This window comes from Hippopotamus amphibius, chromosome 9, assembly GCF_030028045.1.
Source record: "Hippopotamus amphibius kiboko isolate mHipAmp2 chromosome 9, mHipAmp2.hap2, whole genome shotgun sequence".
NCBI lineage: Eukaryota > Metazoa > Chordata > Mammalia > Artiodactyla > Hippopotamidae > Hippopotamus > Hippopotamus amphibius.
The window spans coordinates 116,943,091-116,963,576 of NC_080194.1; the positions used below are offsets into that span (position 1 = coordinate 116,943,091).

General features: G+C 47.1%; 1 protein-coding gene and 1 non-coding gene across 2 annotated transcripts in view; one reads left to right on the plus strand and one right to left on the minus strand.

The window, feature by feature from the left end:
• The window catches only part of VWA3A (von Willebrand factor A domain containing 3A), a 42,666-nt gene that overhangs the window by 13,821 nt on the left and 8,359 nt on the right, over positions 1 to 20,486 (plus strand). Inside the window, exons 8-21 of the mRNA XM_057749329.1 lie at positions 954 to 1,079; positions 1,403 to 1,511; positions 1,724 to 1,789; positions 3,758 to 3,883; positions 5,561 to 5,696; positions 5,793 to 5,896; positions 7,501 to 7,581; positions 8,008 to 8,102; positions 9,575 to 9,694; positions 13,653 to 13,727; positions 13,906 to 14,050; positions 14,794 to 14,989; positions 17,118 to 17,188; positions 19,919 to 20,071. Of these exons, the coding sequence (XP_057605312.1) occupies positions 954 to 1,079; positions 1,403 to 1,511; positions 1,724 to 1,789; positions 3,758 to 3,883; positions 5,561 to 5,696; positions 5,793 to 5,896; positions 7,501 to 7,581; positions 8,008 to 8,102; positions 9,575 to 9,694; positions 13,653 to 13,727; positions 13,906 to 14,050; positions 14,794 to 14,989; positions 17,118 to 17,188; positions 19,919 to 20,071 (1,603 nt within the window). The remainder of the gene's footprint in view (positions 1 to 953; positions 1,080 to 1,402; positions 1,512 to 1,723; positions 1,790 to 3,757; positions 3,884 to 5,560; positions 5,697 to 5,792; positions 5,897 to 7,500; positions 7,582 to 8,007; positions 8,103 to 9,574; positions 9,695 to 13,652; positions 13,728 to 13,905; positions 14,051 to 14,793; positions 14,990 to 17,117; positions 17,189 to 19,918; positions 20,072 to 20,486) is intronic.
• LOC130829520 (U6 spliceosomal RNA) lies at positions 12,226 to 12,331 on the minus strand. Its single transcript, XR_009047553.1, has one exon. It is a non-coding gene; the product is annotated as a U6 spliceosomal RNA (small nuclear RNA).

Below are 20,486 nucleotides of genomic sequence, written 5' to 3' on the forward strand. Positions count from 1 at the left end.
ATCCCTGCCACCTAGACTATTATTTACTCTGTGCCACTTTACTATTATTGATTTTTTAAAATATCAATGCTATATTTATTTTGAAGGAAACTATCAATACCATAACCGAGAAGCCCGTATCACTTATGATTAGAAAGTCGCTATAAAAATAAATAGAATGAAAGCAGACAAAACAGTGATATTAAATTCCAGCTTGAAACCTATTGGTTAGAGAAGGCTCCAGGCCTGGGATTTGTTTTCTTTATTTGCAGTTGGTGTGTATCCCAACCCATGTGGGATGTAGCCACACAGCCTCAGTGCCTTCTCTTCGAGCCCTCTTAGGGTTAGGGGATTAATTCCATGCTTTAGGCTGAGGTCTGCCTCCCAGGAGAGTTGGAGGGAAAGGAGCTTAGCCCCAGACCCCTACGTAGCAGAGTTGCTAGAAGCTCTAGAGTCACACCTGGTTTGAAATCTCAGCGTTGCCAGTTGCTTACAGTCCCACCCTGGGCAAGTCCTAACTCTGAGTCCCAGTTTCCTCGTCTATAAAATGGGAATAAAGGTATCCACCTCAAAGAATTACTGTTGGATTTATAACAGCTCGTACTTGCCCTGGGCCTGGGCCCTAGGAAGAGTTCTTTTTTTTTTTTTTTTTAATTTTATTTATTTATTGGCTGTGTTGGGTCTTCGTTGCTGCGTTGCGGGCTTTCTGTGTAATTGCGGCGAGTGGGGGCTATTCTTCCTTGTGGTGCTTGGGCTTCTTATTGCAGTGGCTAATCTTGTTGCAGAGCACGGGTTCTAGGCACACAGCCTCAGTAGTTGTGGTGCAGGGGCTTAGTTGCTCCGCAGCAAGTGGGATCTTCCTGAACCAGGGCTCGAACCCGTGTCCCCTGCATTGACAGGCAGATTCTTAACCACTGCGCCACCAGGGAAGCCCCAGGAAGAGTTCTGTTACCAGGTTCTTATTGTCTCCCCAGCCTCCAGGAGCTCAAGCTCTGGGTAAAGAAACTGCAGCCTGACAGAGGCAGCAATCTGCTACAAGCCCTGAAGAAAATCTTCGCTCTGAAGGGGCTGAATTCTCTAGTGACCATAATGGGAAGCTGGTAGGTCTCCTTTCCTAAGCTGATAACAGACAAGCGAAGGGGTTGGAGAACCAAACCATTGTTAGAGAAAAGACCATGAAGTACGACTCTTCACGTATGTACACTTGAGAGAAGGATTGTGTTTCCAGGCCATTCGTCCACAGATGTTGGGGCAGGGCAGCCAGGGTAGCCAGGCCTGTCACCCACTCGGCCCTGCATCCTACACAGGTGACCCAGGATGCCGGTGGTTGGTTAGGTTTGGTAGATGTTCCTTGAGAATTACCACTTGCTGGGGAGTGTCCTCATGCCAGGGTGCCCCTTCTCTTCTCCCATCTTCTCCTCAGCCCAGATCAGCCTTCTGAAATCCTGTCGGACTACATCCAACAGTCCACCATGGGAAGGGACCTCGTCACCCACACTATCACCTATAAATGTGATGATCAGGTGCCCCCTGTAAGTACCCGAGATTCTCCAAGGCTTCCCTTGGACTGGCCATGGTGAGCTGGGCCAGCCTTTGAGGCCCCTAAGCTGTGGACCAGAACGCAACTCTCCTTGTACCTAGTTCTCCCATTGGTAAGCTCAGTTGGGAGGCTCAGATGAGAAGAAGGCTTATCAGAGTACTAGCATTGCCCTAGTGAAGGCTGACCCTGTCACCATCCTTGCAGGCTGTTCTGAAGAACCTTGCAGAAGCTCTTGGGGGCTACTACCACTGCTATAGCCCAGAGACAGAGGTAAGCCCTTGGGCCAACACAACACCCCCTCCTCCCACCCCTGCCTGCAGCCAAGGTTGTACCTGGGGAATCTGGGCCAGACAGACCATGCTGTGCCTGTACGTGCTTCCCCCGCTCCCTGACTCCGTGGGTTTACACAGGTAAAATCAGGTTAAAATGGATATGTGGGAAGAACAGAGACAACATGAAGTCACAAGAGGTCCTGTTGTCAGGGTGTATGATGAGTTGATTACACACCGGAAGAATCCTGAACCCCCATACAACTGCCATCAACACGGGCCCCACCCCACCTCTGCTCCCACCAAAGCTCTCAGTCTGAGGCAGTTGCTTCAGTTCTCTCTCCTAGAGGGACCCCATCTACTGCAGAAGACGCAGGGCAGTCAGTTCTGTACCGGTCCATCCATCGGCATCCTTGTCCTGGTTAATAATAACATCCCATACTCCGTGTCCACAGTGGAGGTGACAGTTAGCACATGCGTGTGTAGATCCATTTGGCAGATTGAGAATCCAGCCGTCCGCTCAGCTAACAGGTCGTGCCTTGGCTGCTAACCGCTAACCTCCATGAGTACGTGAACACGTGCCTCTCACAAGTATGTTCAAGTGTCGCCAAGTCAAACATTTCCCACGCGGGAGCCAAGATCAGGCAACATTTTCCTTCTTTTTGCCTCGTTGTCCAGACTCTGTAAGAGTCACAGACTCCAGGGGCTAGGAAAGGACAGAGAGTGAATGAAATGGGCTGGTTTAAGAAATGTTTTCTCTTAGAACCCGTGAAGCCATTGGCTCCTCTGTTGTTTTCCCACTCTCGGCGGAGGTATGGGTAAAACAAATTTCATTGCCTTCGTTATTATGAGCAAAACAACAGTGCAAAGATGACAAAAAATTACAGCTGATTCTGATGGGGACACAGCAGTGAGGTAAGAAGCAACACTTGCCCCAATTAAAGAGGCACCACCGCCCAGCCCCAGCCCGGTGTTCTGTAGGAGTGTGAGTCCCAGTGTTGCCAGGTCTCCTGATTTTTCAACAAGAGCCAGAAATCTGAATTTGTGAGTGTGTGATTTCTTTACATTTTTCAAAAATTGAGGTGAAATGCCCATAAAGTGAACAATCAGTGGCATTTAGTATATTCACAATGTTGTGCAACCACCACCTTTATTTCCTTTCAAAACATTTCCATCACCCCAAAAAGAAACTCTGTACCCATTAAAGCAGTTACTCCCTCTTCCCCCTCCCCCACAGCCCCAGGTACCCAGCAGTCTGCTTTCTGTCTCTAGGGATTTACCGATTCTGGATATTTCATATAAATAGAATCATACACCTTTCGTGTCCATCTTCTTTCACTTAGCATCATGTTTTCAAGGTTCATCTATGTTGCAGCCTGTATCAGAACTTTCTCCTTGTTGATTGAATATTATTCCATTTTCTGGATATACTACACTTTGTTTATCCATTCATCAGTCAATGGACATTTGAGCTGTTGTGAACCGGTGTGATTATTGGTATACAAGTATCTGAGTCCCTGTTTTCAATTATTGTAGGTATATAGCTAGGAGTAGAAATGCTGGGTCATGTAGTAGTTCTGTTTACTTTCTTGAGGAGCCACCAAACTCTTCTCCACAGCAGCTGCACCATTTTACAGTTCCACCCGCATCCGATGAGTTCCGATTCTCCATCTGCCGGCCAACACTTGTTATAGTCCTTTCCTTCCCCTTCCCTTCCCCCTTCTCCTCCTTGTCATCCTAGAGGGTTAGACAGCCCTTCAACGGCTGAAAACACTGCGAGCCAATACTGCACCAATAGAACACTGGCTTTCGCAGGCTCTCTGCTGCACGTGGACCCCGGTTACCACGGCCGCTTTAAAGAGCCGGCCACTCCGCCCTAGGGATGCCTTTGCCGCCTGTCCTTTCCCGCCTTGACCTCTGCCGGTAGCCGGGTGACTTCTGGATGACTGATTGCCCCCACCACCCCCAGATCTACAGCAGCCGGGAGGTGGACAAGCTCCTGGCAGAAATCCAGAAGGCTCAGAGCCTCCGGGGCCACGTCCAAGCCCTGCACCAGAGCGCGCCCTGTGAGGAGCCGACGGGCGTGATGCAGGAGGTGGGTGCTGAGAGCCCGAAGGCACGCCGCTGGCCTCACCGCGTTCTCCCGTCTCACCTGGCGCTCCAAGGGCGCGGCTGCCAGGCCCCATGTCCTAAAAGTGGAACAAAGCGAGGCCCCGTGCCCCGCTCCCCCCACAGTTGTGAGCTGCCCAGGCCTGCGCTGGAAGGATCCTGGTGGATTTTCTAACTGAAAAACGTATTTCAGAGAAAGGCCAGCAGGCTCCTGCCAGCCCCTCCACCTACTACTGCCCCTCCCTTCCGCCCAGCTTGGAGAATGATGAAAACCTCCACCACACAGGGTAGGCTGTCTTGAAGACGGTCTTCCCACCAACATCTCATTCAGGGCAAAGGCCCTGCTTGGGGACGTTTAATTTAGCAACAGCAGAATAACTCAGCCAGCTTATGGCCACAGGCACCATAAAAGCTGTGTGCTGTTTAGACCGCACAGACAATGTAGCTACGGACAGAAGAGAACTGGGAATCGTTTATAGCTTCACGGAAGGAAGGCATGGATTTGGGGTACCAGACGTTTTGACCCGGTTGGATGTAGTTAGTGAAAGAAACACAGCGCCTAGACTGGGATTTGAAATTTTAGTTTCAGCTTTTCTTCTGATCATCTAAAACAATAACAATAATTATTAGTGTTGTAATTATAATAGTTTTCGTTTGTTGAGTACTCACTGTAAGCACAATGCTTAATTCTTTAAATGCCTTGTTTTATCTTTACAACAACAGTCTGCGGTAGGCACGTTATTACCCCCATTTTACAGATGAGAAAGCTGAAGTTAAGAGTTTAAATAATTTGCCTGAGATCACAGAGAGAAGCTGATTAGTCTCAACTGAACCCAGGTCTGTTTGATGCCAAAACTTTGTCAGGAGTTTCCAAAAATGAAACATATGTACTGTTTGTAGTTTGCAAGGTGATTATAAGGTGATACATAGATTAATATTGTTTTCAATGTTATGTATTTAAAACTAGCTCATTATGGTAGAAATAGATCTTTCTAAAATTATTTAAGCACAAAAAAGGAAGTCAAAAATTAAAATTGAAATTAACGTTAATTTCAATTAATATTATTAAAATTAATAATTAAAAAGATTTAATGTTACGTTTGATTTTTTAAATCTTAAGTAAACAACAGTACAGTGGTACTCAGATATAGCAAATTTCATGAAGGCGGTGCTCAAATGTCCGAAGTTTGGGAATTGCTCTTCTGTGTTTTCCTCAATACACGAGCTAAGTGATTTCACCCCTCAGAACCTCAGGTTTTCGGTTGTAAATGTGCGCAAGGGAGGCTGGGCTAGATCAGGGCTCCCTAAATGATCTGGTGCAGGAGTTCCTTTTTAGTTCCCTGGAGCCTTGTGTTTTGAGCCCGTGGCAGGACCACCTGTCATCTTGGAGTCCGCGGTGCTATTCTTAATGGGAAGGGTGGGAAGGGGTGAGGAGGATGGATACATGAAAGAGGAAGTGAATGTCTGGGTACATCTCTCTCTCCTCCTGGAAATTCCAGAAATCTCCAGAGAAGGGGATGGGAATGGTGGGAAGGGAAGGCAGAACTGCCTGTAATTTACCAGGTAATGTTTTAAGGTGCTCCCTTGGGTGGGTGGGGGGAGACTGTGGACTTTCCAGCTCTAAAATACGATTATGTAATGATGATTTTTCATTTCAATTTAGATTTCCACGGAGATTGCAAACAGGACACTCATGAGTCTCTTGCCTAAACCCCCAAAGCATGAGGATCCCCTCACGATTGAGTTCCCAAACTTGGACAAGACTTCCGCAGAATGGCTAAAGACCAATAGCCTGAAAGGTAAGTCCCCAAAGAGGACTCAGGTGACTGACTGAAAGCAGTGAACCCTTTGGGGCTTCATGAGTTATGCCTCCAACCCCACCGTTTATTTTACAGCCAAGAAGCTAAGCATTTATCAGGTTCTGGCACCCAACGCATTCTCTCCCGTGGAGGAATTTGTGCCTATTCTCCAGAAAACAGTCTCATCCACCATCCATGAGGTAACTCAGATTCAGAGTTCTGCGCAGTCCTTTGCAGGGGGAACTCCTGTGTGGTATTTCCTTTCTGAAAAGTTCCGGAAATAAAAGTCATAAGACAGAGCCCAAGGAACAGGGGCTGAGGGCCTGGAGTGGGATGTAGGCTTTCCACACAGGACTCTAGAACTCTCATCCAATCTACTCTGCTGTTTTTCAAAGACATGAAAACGAAACTTGGGGGATTGGGATAGGAGGGGTATTTGGGCACCATGGTCACCTCCTCCTTGAAGGTTTTCCTCCTCCCCGTTCAGAACACACTTACTCTCATTGTGTCCTCGCTGTAAAATGTACCTTGTGCAAGCTTCTACTATCGCTCCTATGATGTGCTAATGTGTGTGTTTGTTACGCATCTAATCCCCACCAGAGTATGAGTCCTTTAACTGAAAAAACTCTTCTCCAATCCTCTATCCCTGTATCCTAGTACAAGTAAGCAGTCAGTGAATGGTCGCTAAGTGAATGGAAGGAAGGATGGAAAGAAGATGGAAAAGGATGAATGAGTGAATGGATGGAAATCTTGATGAATGAATAGGTGAAAGAATGGATGGATGGGTGGATGGATGGAAATGTGAACAGATGGAAGGACAGAAGGGAAAATGGAAGGATGGATGACAGGATAAAATAAAAAAGATGAAAGGATGGGGGCTTCCCTGGTGGTCCAGTGGTTAAGACCCCGAGCTCCCCATGCAGGGGGCCTGGGTTCCATCCCTAGTTAGGGAACTAGATCCCGCTTGCTTCAGTGAAGATCCCATGTGCTGCAACTAAGACATGGCACAGCCAAATAAGTAAATAGATATTTTTAAAAAGATGAAAGTAAAGATTAAAGGAAGGGTGGAGAAATGGGAGGATGGTATAATGGTAATGGGTGAATAGAAAGATCAGTGGAGGGACTTCCCTGGCAGTCTGGTGGTTGAGACTCCATGCTCCCACTGCAGGGGGCACGGGGTCGATCCCTGGTCAAGGAACTAGGATCCCACATGCCACATGGTGTGGCCAAAAAAAAAAAAAGAAAGAAAAGAAAAGAAAGATGAGTGGAAAGACAGAAGAATGAAAGGAAAGAGAGAGTGCGGGAATGTCTAGTTCTGGCAGTCATGGATGGATAACTAAATGGACGGAGTGGTAGTTAGAGACATGACAGCTCAGCGGAGTGTGAAAGAACTAAAGGAACAAATTCAATTTTCAAAGTGTCCACGAAGGCCCATCTGGGTTCCCAAACCTAAGAACTCATGGCTAGTATGTTTCAAGGTCTCCAAATCTGCTATCACCAAAACCTCCAACCATATCTTGTAATAAAGACTCTGATGTTCAGAAGAGCCTCCTGAGGAGGGAGTCAGCTTGCTGTCGGGCACGGGGCATTTAGGGGACTGTATCCTGAAGGCCCTCCGCTGCCAGCTGCAGACAGGGCAGGGGCCTGCTGGGGAGGAGGGGCGTAATCCAACCCCAGACGTGCCAAGAGCGCATTTCCCTCTCTTGCATCTGCCTTGGGGAGCCCAGTGGCCAATTTAACTTAAAATTCTTCCCCACTTGTGCTTCTGTTCACCTGCTCCCCTCCTGGCCACACCTGAGTGCAGAAGGCAATGGTACAATTTGAATGGCATGACGGGACAGTGAAGAATATTCACGTGGACCTGCCCTTCCTGTACGAGTACCAGGTGAGTGGTGGGTCCCATCAGTCAGAATCGGGGTGCGGGGAGGGGGATGGGTGGAATGTGGAGGCACCAAGCCACTGACTGACCTCCCTCTTGTAAACAGAGACTGTGCTCCACCCACAGGCCCCTCTGCAACTCTCTCCACCTCCTTCCATCCAGGCAGGGACCTGGATGCCTTAAATAAAAGCCTCTAATCCTTTGGGTCAAGATTTACCTCCTCCCCATTTGAGGCGATGAAATACTTTGACTCTTCCCTTCCTGGTCTTGTGGCAGACTCATCCATGCTTTAGTGGAATGTTTGCACTGCCTGGATAGCCATGGCCTTGACACACCATTCCCAGAAACCAGGGGTATAGCCCCTCCGCCCCAGACCCCTAATCGACCATGCTCTGCACAGTCGCTCACTGTGTGTGGCCCATGGGTTTGCAGAAGCAGCTCAGCAGAGCTATGCGGATGTATGAGAGACGGATCGAGTGGCTCTCCTTGGCCAGCAGAAGAATCTGGGGCACCGTTTGTGAAAAAAGGTACCTTCCCTCAGTAGTGTTCTTGTCCTTCATAGGTGTCGTGTGTGACACAGCACTCGTCCAACTCATGAATTCCCTGTTGGTAGCATCAGAAGCCATTATTTAGATTAAGGATCAGTAACCTCTCAGCAGAACCCCTGGAGGGAAAAGTCACCACCCTCATCCTCAACATCCACAATAGCATCACTATGTCACTCGGGAGGCTTTCTGTTAAAAAGCAACAGAAACGAAGTACAAATTGACTTAAACAAATCAGGGAAGTCTGGTTAAGGTAATTGAACATTCTAGAGTCGATTGGATAGCTTCAGGCATGGCACGATCCAGTGGTTCATGCACGTCAGGAATCTCTCTCCATCCCTCAGCTCTGTTTTCCTCTCTGTTGGCTTTGTTTTCAGGCAGGCTTTCCCCTCCAGGTAACAAGATAGCCACCCAAAGCTCCCAACTTCCTTCTTTTCAGTTGAGCATTCCCAGGGCTTGGGGCAAAGGCCAATCTTTGAGCTATTCACAGGGGCCAAGAGGGTTTGATGTTCTGATTGCCCGGGGTCAAATGTCTACTCTTAAAGCTTGGGCTGGGGTCAGCTCTACCCAACTCAAATGGACTGTTAGAGACAGAGGTATTCCCCCACCTCCCCCCCTCCAAAATTGAGATGCTGCTGTGAGAAGAGGGAATGGATGCTGAGTAGTGAGAAACAATAGGCGTTATATCATTATCACTTCCATACCTTACTTGATACGTTACCACTTACCAAGTATTATACTTTGTAATACTATTCATCTGTTATGTCATTTAAGTCTCAAAACAACCCTGTGAAGAGTCTCATTATAAATAGTTTATAGTTAAATATGGCAAGGATCAGAGAGGTATTGTGACTTGCCTAAGGCCACACAGGAAGTGGGACTTGAACCAAGGTCTTCTGACTCTATATCCAGTGGATTTTTTTTTGCTATCCATAGCTGTCTCAAAATGAGAATGGGGGGTAGGGGGAGGAGATGGGACTATAAGATTTGAAGTCGTAAAAGGAGAAGGCTGAATAGAGCTAGAGATCTTAAAACAGAGAGGGAAAATAAAAAGACACATTTCCCCAGAGGCCGCAGTTACACCTAATTCCCCATCTAACTTGCTTCACTTGTTTCTGTTTTCCCTTCATAGACCCCAACCTATAATAATATTGAATGCTAGCAAGTTAAAACAAGGAAATGTATGAAATCATTGTACGCAGCCCTGCCCTTGGACCACCTCCACCATGGGGCCTTATTCCATGATAGACCCTCCTGGAGAGAAGGGTCCATGACCCCTTCAGGCTACCACTGTAAACCCGCCTGTGTTGACCTCAAGCCATGGAGAAGATCTGGCCAGCTGTGAATCTGGCATGCAGAACTCCCCTGGAAAAAACGTTAAATAGTAAAGTGGAACAAAACAAACATTATCTGAGAGATTCGGTTCTCCTCTTAAAGCTTGTGTTTCTTTTTAGGGTGGTTATACTGCTCGATATCTCTGTGACCAATTCCATGTACATTATTCATATCCAGCACTCCCTGCGACTTCTGCTGGAGGAACAGCTGTCCAACAAGGACTGCTTCAACATCGTCGCGTAAGCTCCCGCTTCCCGCTTCCCGCTTCCCGCTTCCCGCTTCCCGCTTCCCGCTTCCCGCTTCCCGCTTCCCGTGGTGGGGAGGGCGTGTGCACTCCGGTGCCATCGCTGGGCTGAGGCTTCTGGCCGAACGACAGATGTATGAGCGCTCAGCATCCTGGGCGGGCTATCAGTTTATCTGATTTGAATGATCTTGTCTGGGGCTTTGAATAATTAAATGGTTGCAGGACAGTCCCACTGGGGCGAAGGTGATAAGAGGCCCCAAAACACACTGCTGGATCAGCCAGGATAAAGTCACTCAGCCCATGGCCCCACTTGGCCACCAAGCTGATAAACACAAAAGAGAGAAAGAAGGGCCCCCGGACTTGGTTCCCAGCTCAGTTCTAGCAAGCCACAGTATTTCAAACATTCAGAATTCCAATTATAAATTTTAATTATACGTAGATGTATCAATGTATGCTGTATAGTGTATGTTATATATATTTATATAGCTATATAGAATTAAATCATACGGTTAAATATAAAACTATGATTTAATGTATATAAAACTATGTATTTATATTATATATAAGTATATATAATATAAATTAAAACTATATAACTACATATTTAAATTATATATTTTATATATAAATTGTAAATACAAATAAACCTAAATTTTAATTTAAATTATAAATATTTAATATATATTTAACTACATATAAATTTAAATTATATATGCTTATCTATAATACTATATATATTTGTTATAGTTTTATCTACATAGTTACTTATATTTTTAATCTATAATATATAATTTAAATATATGTATAGTTATATAGATTTTTTTACACAATTTCTTATCAAATAGGGAGTGTTCTAAACCTAGTAAGTCAGCAGTTAATATTATATAGTAAACTGTACCAGAGCTTAATCGTTCCCTAATAAATTCTGCAGAAAACAAATGCTTAGAGAAGCATTTGGGACAATATTTTCATCCATCCATCCATCCATCCATTCATTTGACAAACTTTTATTGAAAGCCTGCCATGCACCGTCACTCTGCCAGGCACTAAGGATACAGAAGTTAAAACACACAACACCTGTCCTCAGAAATGTGTGGCCTAGTAGTAGGAAACAGGCATGTTAAAATATAAATGCTATTAAATGTTTTCTGAAGAAATAAGTAAAAGGCAGGATATGGGACTGTGAGGGGTCAAAGGCAGGGTCAGTCCATTCCACCTGGGTAGAGTGAGGTCAGGAAATCTTCAGAAAGGAAGTGACCCTTTAGCTGAGTCTTGACTAAGGAGTGTTTGCCCAGCACGTGGGGGTGATGGGGGAAATGGGGAGGAAGGGCACAGGTACAGGGGGCCCCATGAGCCGCGGCACAGAGATGTGATGTGCTATGGAACCTCGGGGGACCATCGGCGTTAGCGGTTCAGTGTGAATAAGGGGTGAGAGGGAGAGACTGTGCACGACCAAAAAACAAAACAAAGTAAAACACCAGGTGATGGAAGCTTTATATAGGAGTGTTTGTACTATAAGATACATAGGTGTTGAAGGATTTGAAGCAAGATAATATTCTTGAAATTGTTGAGTTACAAGGATGGACTGAAGCAATGTGATACTGGAGGGGAGACCAGTTAGACGACTGCAGGGGTGGAGGGGGCTGGAGCCAAGGCAGCAGGAATGAAAGACAGGGAGGCCTGTGAGGGTGTGGAGAGTTCGAATCTACAGAATGTAGTCACTGTTTGGCTGTAGGGGATGAGGGAATGGTGAGGAGAAGATGTGCCAGGTGGAGCAGAGCTTAGAAGATGAGCATATGGAGTCTGAGATCCTCAAGAGTTTGGAGATGCTCCTGTTAGGAGCTCTAGCCATCGGCATTTTGGTTGAAGACATGGGAGGGCATGAACTGCACCTGTGGAGACGTGAAGGGGAAGAGATGACCACCAAGGACAGAACTTGGGAAGAACTGCTGTTTGGAGGGTAGGCAGAGAAAGGGAACCACCAAAGAAACAAGAGAGGAGCAGCAAGAGAGGCAGGAGGAAAACTAGGAGAGAAAGGTGTGTTCCCTTTCCCAAGGGAAGGAGGGTCTCAGAAAAAAACAGAGTTAGAGCCTGCAGCAGCAGAGAAGGAAGGGGAAGAATGCAGAAATCCACTGAATCTGGCAAGAGTGCTCCCTGATAGGAAAGCAATGAGATATGATGTTTTTGCAGTTCAGTTTGGCAAATATTTGAAAGATTGATAATACGCAATGCTGATGATAATTTGGTGAAAAGAGTACTCTTGGAAAGTATTGGTGGAAGTATAATTAGGTATAACCCTTGTATTAAAATTTTTTTACTGAAGTATAGTTGATTTTCAATGTTAGTTTCAAAGTGATTCAGTTATATATATATATATATGATCCTTTTTCAGACTATATATACATATATATATTCTTTTTCAGATTCTTTTCCCTTATAGATTCTTACAAAATATTGAGTATAGTTCCCCATGCTAGACAGCAGGTCCTTGTTGGTCATCTATTTTATATATAGTAGTGTGTATCTGTTCATCTCAAACTCCTAATTTATTGCGTGTCATCCTTGCGCAGGGGCCACGCTAATCTTCTCTGTATCGTTCCAGTTTTAGTATGTGTGCTGCTGAAGTGAACACTAAATCTTTTAAGTGTATGTTCTTTGTTCCTTCAATTAAACCTTTACGAATTATCCAAGGGAAAAGCTAAGATGAATGTGCAAAGATAACCTTGAAAGGGTGTTCAGTGCCGAGTTCTAATAGTTGGCAAACCTGGAAAAAGACAAGAGGGAATCGGTAAAATAATCCTGACCGTAGAATTCTAGGCAACTATTCAAAAGAATGTATTTAAGTGAACACATTTAGAAAAAGTCCTCAATAAGTCCAGATGAAAGGAAACAAATAGTATAGGTTATATAATTCCATTTCTGTAAGTATATATTTACCTACACATTTTTTTCTAGTCCAAAAGAACATAGAACAAAGAGTTAACAGAAATTGACCAGTGGCGAGGGGGCTGGGGGTGGATAAAATTGGAGGAATTTTCACTCTTTGTATATTGTTAGAATTTTGGTCAAACTATAATTGAGGATTTATTATCCATCTATAATAGAGATATTTCCATGGGAGGGGAAAGGAGGTCATCATTAATATTTGCCAGAGAACCACCAGGTATAAGCTTGACTGCAGTGGCTTGAGAAGTAGAAGATGAGGAGGCAGTAACACTGTTTTTCCAGGGAGTTGTCTGTGAAGGGGAAGAGGAAAGAGAGAGAAGTAGCTGGTAGACGAGGAAGTTATATTTCAGAGAGGCGGTGGGAAAGAGGGAAACAGATGCTGGGAATGTGTATGGGAGGGAGGTCACTACAGGGCCAGGTCTCAGAAGAGATTGGTGGTGGTGAAGTCAAGAGCCCAGGTGGAAGAATTGCTCTCGAACCAGAGAGGGGACACCTTCTCCTGGATAAAGGGGATAAATACTCTTCTCAAAGATTTAAATTCTGTCTCATAGGGAAAATGAGCTGGATAGGGAAAATGAGCTGGATAGGGAAAATGAGCTGGATAGGGAAAATGAGTTGGTGCATATAAAAAAGAAAAGCTATAGTACAGATGGAGAGTGAAAAATGTGTTGTCAGGATGAATCAGTGCTAGGGGAGCTAAAAAGGGAGAAGTGACTCCTTCCCTGGGGGTGGGGAAGGTCACACAGAGAAGGAAGAGACCCTTCTTCCGGAGGGAAGTCTGGCCGAACTGGTCCTGGCTGTGTCTCCACTGAGGCCACCAGCTCGGCTTCCACCGAGAATCTGCTGGGACATGTCATGAAAGGAGATCTCGTGACTGGCCCAGGCCAGTGACATCCTAACATTTTGGGGGTGGAATCAGAATTTTGCCTCCGTAAAATCCTGGGGACCCAAAGAGTTGCGGCACCTGTCTCTCCGCTAAGAACAAGCCCTCTTTCCCTCCCTCCAAGGTTTGGAAGCACCATTGAAAGCTGGAGGCCCGAGATGGTTGCCGCGAGCCACAGCAATTTACAAAGCGCCTGGCGGTAGGTGACCTGCTGGGTCTGACGGCAGCCTCCCCGGTGCTAATTTTTCTGGCCCCTCTCTCCCAGAAAGTAGCTCTCTCTGGAATCTTTGCCCTCCAACAGATGCAGGCATGAATCGGGAAACAACCGCCTTCCATTCCCTGCCCTCGCCCTCAGTATGGCCCTCCCTGCCTCCCAGGTGGGTCCTGAGCCTGCGATGCCAGGGCAGCAGGAACCTGCTCAGCGCCCTGCGGAAGGCTGTGGAAGTGGACTTCAAGGACAAAGACAGACAGCAATCACAGGGCATCTACCTCTTCACCGGGGGCATCCCCGACCAGGACATGGTGGGTAGGCCACGTCCTGGGCATCCCTTATCCTTCACGACTCCACATCTTCCCCCAGGTGGACGCCTAGCAACTGGGTTCTCCAGCATGATTTTCTTTTCTTTTTTAAATTTATTTATTTATTGGCTGTGTCGGGTCTTCGTGGCTGCACACGGCCTTTCTCTAGCTGTGGAGAGCAGGAGCTACTCTTCGTTGTGGTGCGTGGGCTTCCCATCGCAGTGGCTTCTCTTGTTGCAGAGCACGGGCTTCCAGGCACGCGGGCTTCGGTAGTTGTGGCACACGGGCTTAGTTGCTCCGCAGCATGTGGGATCCCCCTGGATCAGGGCTCAAACCCGTGTCCCCTGCATTGGCAGGTGGATTCTTAACCACCGCGCCACCAGGGAAGTGCGTCCAGCAAGATTTTCTAATCTAGACTTTATCGTGCCGAAGAATCACCTGGAGATGTTGTTCAGATGCAGATGTTAAACCTGGTTCTGAAAGGGCCTGAGAGGCTGCATCTCTAACAAGCTCCCAGGGGATGTCGAGGCTGCTGGTCTAGGACCTCAGGCCCAGTTCCCTGGCCATACCCTATTAAGATACTAAGAGCAATGGTGACCCAGGCTCTTTCACCTTTCTGTTCTCAGTGTCACGTGCTATACCAGGTACACAGTAGGTCCTCAAGAAAGAGATTAGGCTGAACTGACCCAAGACCAGCAGCTTGGAGAGCCCTCAGCTGTGGGCCCCTTGTCCCTCTCTACCCACAGACCATGCTCAGCGCCTACGTGGCTGAGGCCTTCGGGGGCTGTGACTTCCAGCTGAATGTGTGCCTCTTCTACGTGGGCGAGTTGCAGATGGACACCACGCTCCCTGCCTGCTACGCGAGCCGCACAGACACGGCTGCCGCCTACCGGGAGGTCACTCGGGCTGCTGGTGGCCGCTTCCACTGGTTTGGAGACACAGGTGTGTGAATGTTGGCTGGGCCCCTACCTCCACCTCTTGCTTTCCAAACAGTTGTCTCCGTACCAACATAGCTCTCCATGCCATAGACGTATTCCAGAAAAGCAGCCTGTGAAAATTACACTCAAAACGTAAAATTACTGTCCTGGAGACAGACGTGGAGATGCCTGCACAGTAGTGTAAATGTCCTTAACACTGCTGAACTGTAACTTAAAAATGGTTCAAATGGTACATTTTATGTTATGTATATCTTACCACAATTGTTTTAAAATGAAAAAGAAAACAAAACTACTTAAAAATAGTTTTGAATGTTGGGGCTGGAAGGGGCCCTAAAGGTCCCTTAGTTTAGCATTTCCCAAAAGGTGACATGTTCACAGCAGATGGCTGGCAAGACAGTTGTACATGGAGCACAGAGCAATGACTTTTTGTCATCGTTATAGGAGATTGGAATACGCCACTTCAATACATGCCACTTTGGCATGAGGATTATTTTGAGCTGAAGACAATTAAGAAACAGCAGATGCCGAAAAATCTCTCTGCTCCCCCTTCCCCCATTTGCCTAAAAGCAGGACATAAATTCCTACTAGTAAAAACGTCTCCCTCTCCTGTGTCAGGAAGAGGAGCCTGAACTCGTAGCCCCTTAATCACTGGTTGACAGCTCTAGGCTCTTCACAGCACCAAGAGGAGTCTGTGTAACACCCCTCACCTAAACAACACTTGTCTTCCAGTAGTTCCCCCCAAATATTTACTTTTCCACAGTTTGCCACCCTTAAAAGCCAAACCCCGTTTCCTTTGTCTCGTCATGTCTCTACACATGCTTGTTCTTCATTAAGATGCTGTATAAGCCCCAAGTTCTAACCACTCCCCCTGAGTTACCCATCACTGAGTCTCTCCCCTGTGTGTGCACACTGCAGGCATTAATAAACTCTGTTTTTCTCTTGTTACTCTGTCTTTTGTCAGTTTAATTTCCAAGGCCCCAGCTGGAGACTCTAGGAGGGTAGAGGAAAGTGTTTTACCTCCCCTAAGTATCTATATGATTGTTCTAATATTTCATTTTAAAAAATGCCAGCATTCGTTGTCAGCAGCGACATAAATTTTCTCCTTAAAATATGCTTTTAAAGGATATTAACTCTTTTATGGTGATCACTTCACAATCTACACAAATATCAAATCATTATGTTGTATACCTGAAGGTAATATAACATTATATGTCAATTATATCTCAGTGTACATGTATGTGCACTTTTAGGTGAAAGAAAGTGAACTGATTAAAAATATATGTTAAGTCAATTATGGTTTAGGTAATATGCAGACAAGGCAAAACTGTGACGTTGATTCAGGAGGGATTGAAGCTTGGGACACAATAGTGCATTCTGGCCTCTGTGATTTATGGATGAAGAAATGACTCCCAGGGACACGCGGTGCCTATGGGTACAAAGTGGCAAAGCCGGGACGGGAACTCATGAAAAGCGCTGGGCGTATACGTTTAAGTTATTATTGGTAATTGCTATTAACAACAGCAAACATTTATAGAACACCTATCATATGCCAGACACGGTTTTAAGTGTTTTATGTATGTTGTGATTCACTCCTCACAACAACCCGATGAAGTGGGTTATTTTTATTACCCCATTTTACAGATAGGGAAGCTGAGCCACAGAACCTAAAGCATGGAGGCCGTAAGTGGTGGAACCAGGAGTTGAACCCAGAGTCTGTCTTCTTAGTCATTACACTCTAGTCCCTCTCAGTTGAGTCACATTTGAGATATTGCTACAGACATTACTCACTACAGACATTAGCTACTTTCATTAACCCCATGGTGGATGTTTTCATTCACTGCAGGCGCAGGACCTTTCTCCTGACCTACTCTTCCTGTGGGTGAGAGCTCTCGGCTGGATGCCAGGGTGCTGGATCCCAAGGCTGGGCCCACTCTTGGTATCCTCACTGCACCTGCCCTTCCCCTTTATCACCAGACAGTGTGGAGGTGGGGAGGCTGGTCAGTTCAGCCCATCAAGATCCCAGCCTGCCCCTTGGGCTGAGGTCACCTCCACATGGCCTGTGTGTTTACAGATACGGACTCTTGCCAGAATCTACACCCCTTCGCCACGCTCATGATGGGCTTTGTTTCCAGGTATTTACGAAAGCGATGATATCAGTGCCGTCACGTCTGAGATGGAGAAGGCTCTCAACTACTCCCAAAAGGTACGCCTTAGGTGTGGGGTAAATGACTGCACTGGCTTCTGTATTAGGGTCCTGAGGCTGCCATAGGAAGTACCACAAACTGGGTGGCTTAAAACAACAGACTTTTATTCCCTCTCAGTTCCAGAGGCTCGAGTCTGAAATCAAAGTGTCAAAAGGGCCATGTGCTCCCTGAAGGCTCTGGGTAGGATCCCTCTTTACCTCTTCCTAGCTTCTGCTGGTGGCTGCTGTTAAAGAAATGAAATTGCACTTGGATGCTTGTTACAAATGGCAAGGAAGGCATTATTCAAGTATAGCAGAAACTAACGCAATACCGGAAAGCAATTATACACCAATAAAGATTTTTTTTAAAAGACATTATTCAAGACAACTGCCATCGGGGAGATTGAACTCAACTCCAGTTATACAGTAAAGATAGCTGGGGATTTATAGCCAATGAGCAGAGTGAGAGGGTCAGTGGATGGAAAATTAATAAGACAGACTTGATTAGATATTGAGGGTAGGGAGATTCTTGCTAAACAGGCTCAACCGGCTTCTTTGCTAAAACTGGATTCAGCAGGCCAAAGTCAAAGCCCCGTCAAGAAGGGGGCTCAGAGGAACATGACTAAGGTTTGGTCAAGGAGGCAGTCCTTGTCACCAGCAATCCTTGGCTTTCCTTGTGGCAGCACCAGCCCAATCTCTGCCTCCATCTCCACATGGCTCTCCTCCCTCTGTCTGTGTGTGTCTCTGTGTCTCTTCTCCTCTTATAAGGACACCAGTTGTGCTGGATTAAGGGCCCACCCTTCCAGTACAACCTCATTAACTTCCATCTTAATTACATCTACAAAGGCCCTGTTTCCAAGTAAGGTCATGTGCTTGGGTACCGGGGGTGTAAACTTCAACATGTCTTTTTGGGGAATGCAACGCATCCCACATCAGCTTTCCACCTTTGTGCCAACCCACAGACACCAAAGGCTTCCACAGAAATGTGAGAGTTTCCTATAAGTCATCGGTTTCAGGGCTGTGTGCTCTGCATCCTGGCCTGCACATCCTTGAACACATCAAACTTATTCCTAAACTCAAAGCCTTTGCACCTGCCATTTCCTTGGCCAACCATTCCCCTCCCAGGTCATCCATGGATTGTTCCATATTATTCAAGGTTCGCTAAAATGTTATCTCCTCAGAGAAGGGAGTTGAACAGTTCAAGGTGAGATGAGAGTGGGACCAGGTCACATCAGAAACAGTGAGAATGGAAATGAGGGAACAAACATGAGAACGTCTTTAAGGAAGAATTGACCAAACTTGTGGCTGATTGAATGCATGGGGTGAGGAAGAAGAAGAAATCTCAGAGTGACTCCCAAGTTCCTTGCTGCGGGCCCTGGTAGACACGGATGACTGACCCAGAGAGAGAAGACAGGAGGGGCCTAGAACAAAGGTGGGTTTGTGGGGCCTGTGCCATAACAGATGGGGGTATCCTTCAGGCAGGTGGATAAAGATGAGGGCTGGACATAGAGGTGTAGGGCAGTTCAAGCTGTGGGGATGGACAGAGAGCATATAGGTGGCCACGACTCACACTTCAAATACCACCATTGTCAGGACTGCCCGTCTCCCCAGCTACACTGCGAGCTCCTGGGAGGGCACGGCCAGAGATTGGCGGACCTGTGGCTGCCCGAGACGTGCCTGAGCTGTCCTCCCAGAAAGGGCCCCTCTTTGGTGCTTTTTCTTTTTTTAAGCTCTTCATTGGAATATAATTGCTTTACACGGTTGTGCTAATTTTTGCTGTACACCAAAGTGAATCAGCTGTATTTATACATATATCCCCATATCCCCTCCCTCCCGCGACTCCTTCCCACACTTCCTATCCCGCCCCTCTTGGTCACCACCCATCATGGAGTTGATCTCCCTGTGCTGTGCAGCAGCTTCCCACTAGCCATCTATGTACATTTGGTAGTGTACATATGTCAATGCTACTCGCTCACTTCATGCCGGCTTCCCCTTCACCTCCCCCTGCCCCGACCCCCGGTGCTTTTTTAAACTGCTTCTCAGGTGCACCTCCCTCCTGCTCCCTCATCTGAGAAACTCATTCACTAGGTATAAATGGGTAATAATGGTTTAATGCACCCTTCTTATGATGTTAGTCACATTTGAGTGGTGTCTTCTAGTGCTTTGGTTGAGAATAATTATTGAAGAATCTTTCAGGCAGTTGAGAAATATATAGGCAAAGGAACCAAGTATCACACCGCTATTCTGCCAGCAGCCAGGGTTGGCCCCAGGCACATGGTGAGCTGACCACCATATGCGGATGCTGGATCCACACATGGAGAGAGCGCTGGCTTTGGAACAAGACCCACCTGGGACTGAATGGGAGATCCTCTACGTACTCATAGTGTGGCCTTGGACAAGTCCTTTAAGTTCATAAGCTGTGGTTTCCTCACCTGTAGGGTGGGGATAAGACAGCACTCACCCTGCCAGTGTAGTTGCACGTCTTGTTGGCAAGAGGGTTTGAGACCCCAGGCACGAACCAGCCCAGTGTCGGATGCATCCCAGGCCCTCCAAACATGGTACTTATTATTCACAGTGCTCTTGGCCCCAGGCAGCGCTCTAGGGACAGAAAGAGGAGTCCAGGGGCCCCGCTGGCCCCCGCCCCTCCTGCTGTGTGTGCGTGTGTGTGTGTGTGCGCGCGTGTGTGCACGTGTGCACACGCCCTGCGAGGAGGCACTCTGGCTCAGGTACTGCTCCCAATCCCCACTGCAGTGTGCCTTACTTGTGTCCTCGCTGAAGAAGCAGTCTGGAAAAGAACAGGAAAGTGCGGCCCTCCTGAGAGGAAAGCCAGAGACGCTCAAGCCAAGAAGTCAGCCCAGGAAGTTCGGTCCCTCCAAGCCCACAGCACCCTCGGTGGCCAGAATGGTTTGACTCCCCTCGCTAATAACATGCAGAGGATTTTGTTTCCACCTCGTCTCCTGGTCTTTCCTAGATCTCCTGGATCCCCAGACCCCAGGGCCAGGAGGTGGAGGCAGGGTCCCCAGTGGCCAGTGTCCTGGCCTCCGGCGGGGGAGACCCCCGAGGGCCTGCTTCTCAGCTCTGGCCACCCCCTCCACCCCTCCTTTGGCTCTGCCTGGCTGTCCCAGATTTGTGGTACCAAGGGCTCCGTGGAATTGGCACCCACTGTTACACGTGCTGGGTGTAAGGCAAGAGGGCTCGTCCTGGAGGGTCTCTCAGCCGCAAAGGAATTAGAGGCATATAATGGGCTCTTTCTGCTGCTGCCCAAGGCTTTCAGGGGCCTGATAGGAGCCTGAGGGTGGACCGGGGCCTGCCCAGGGCT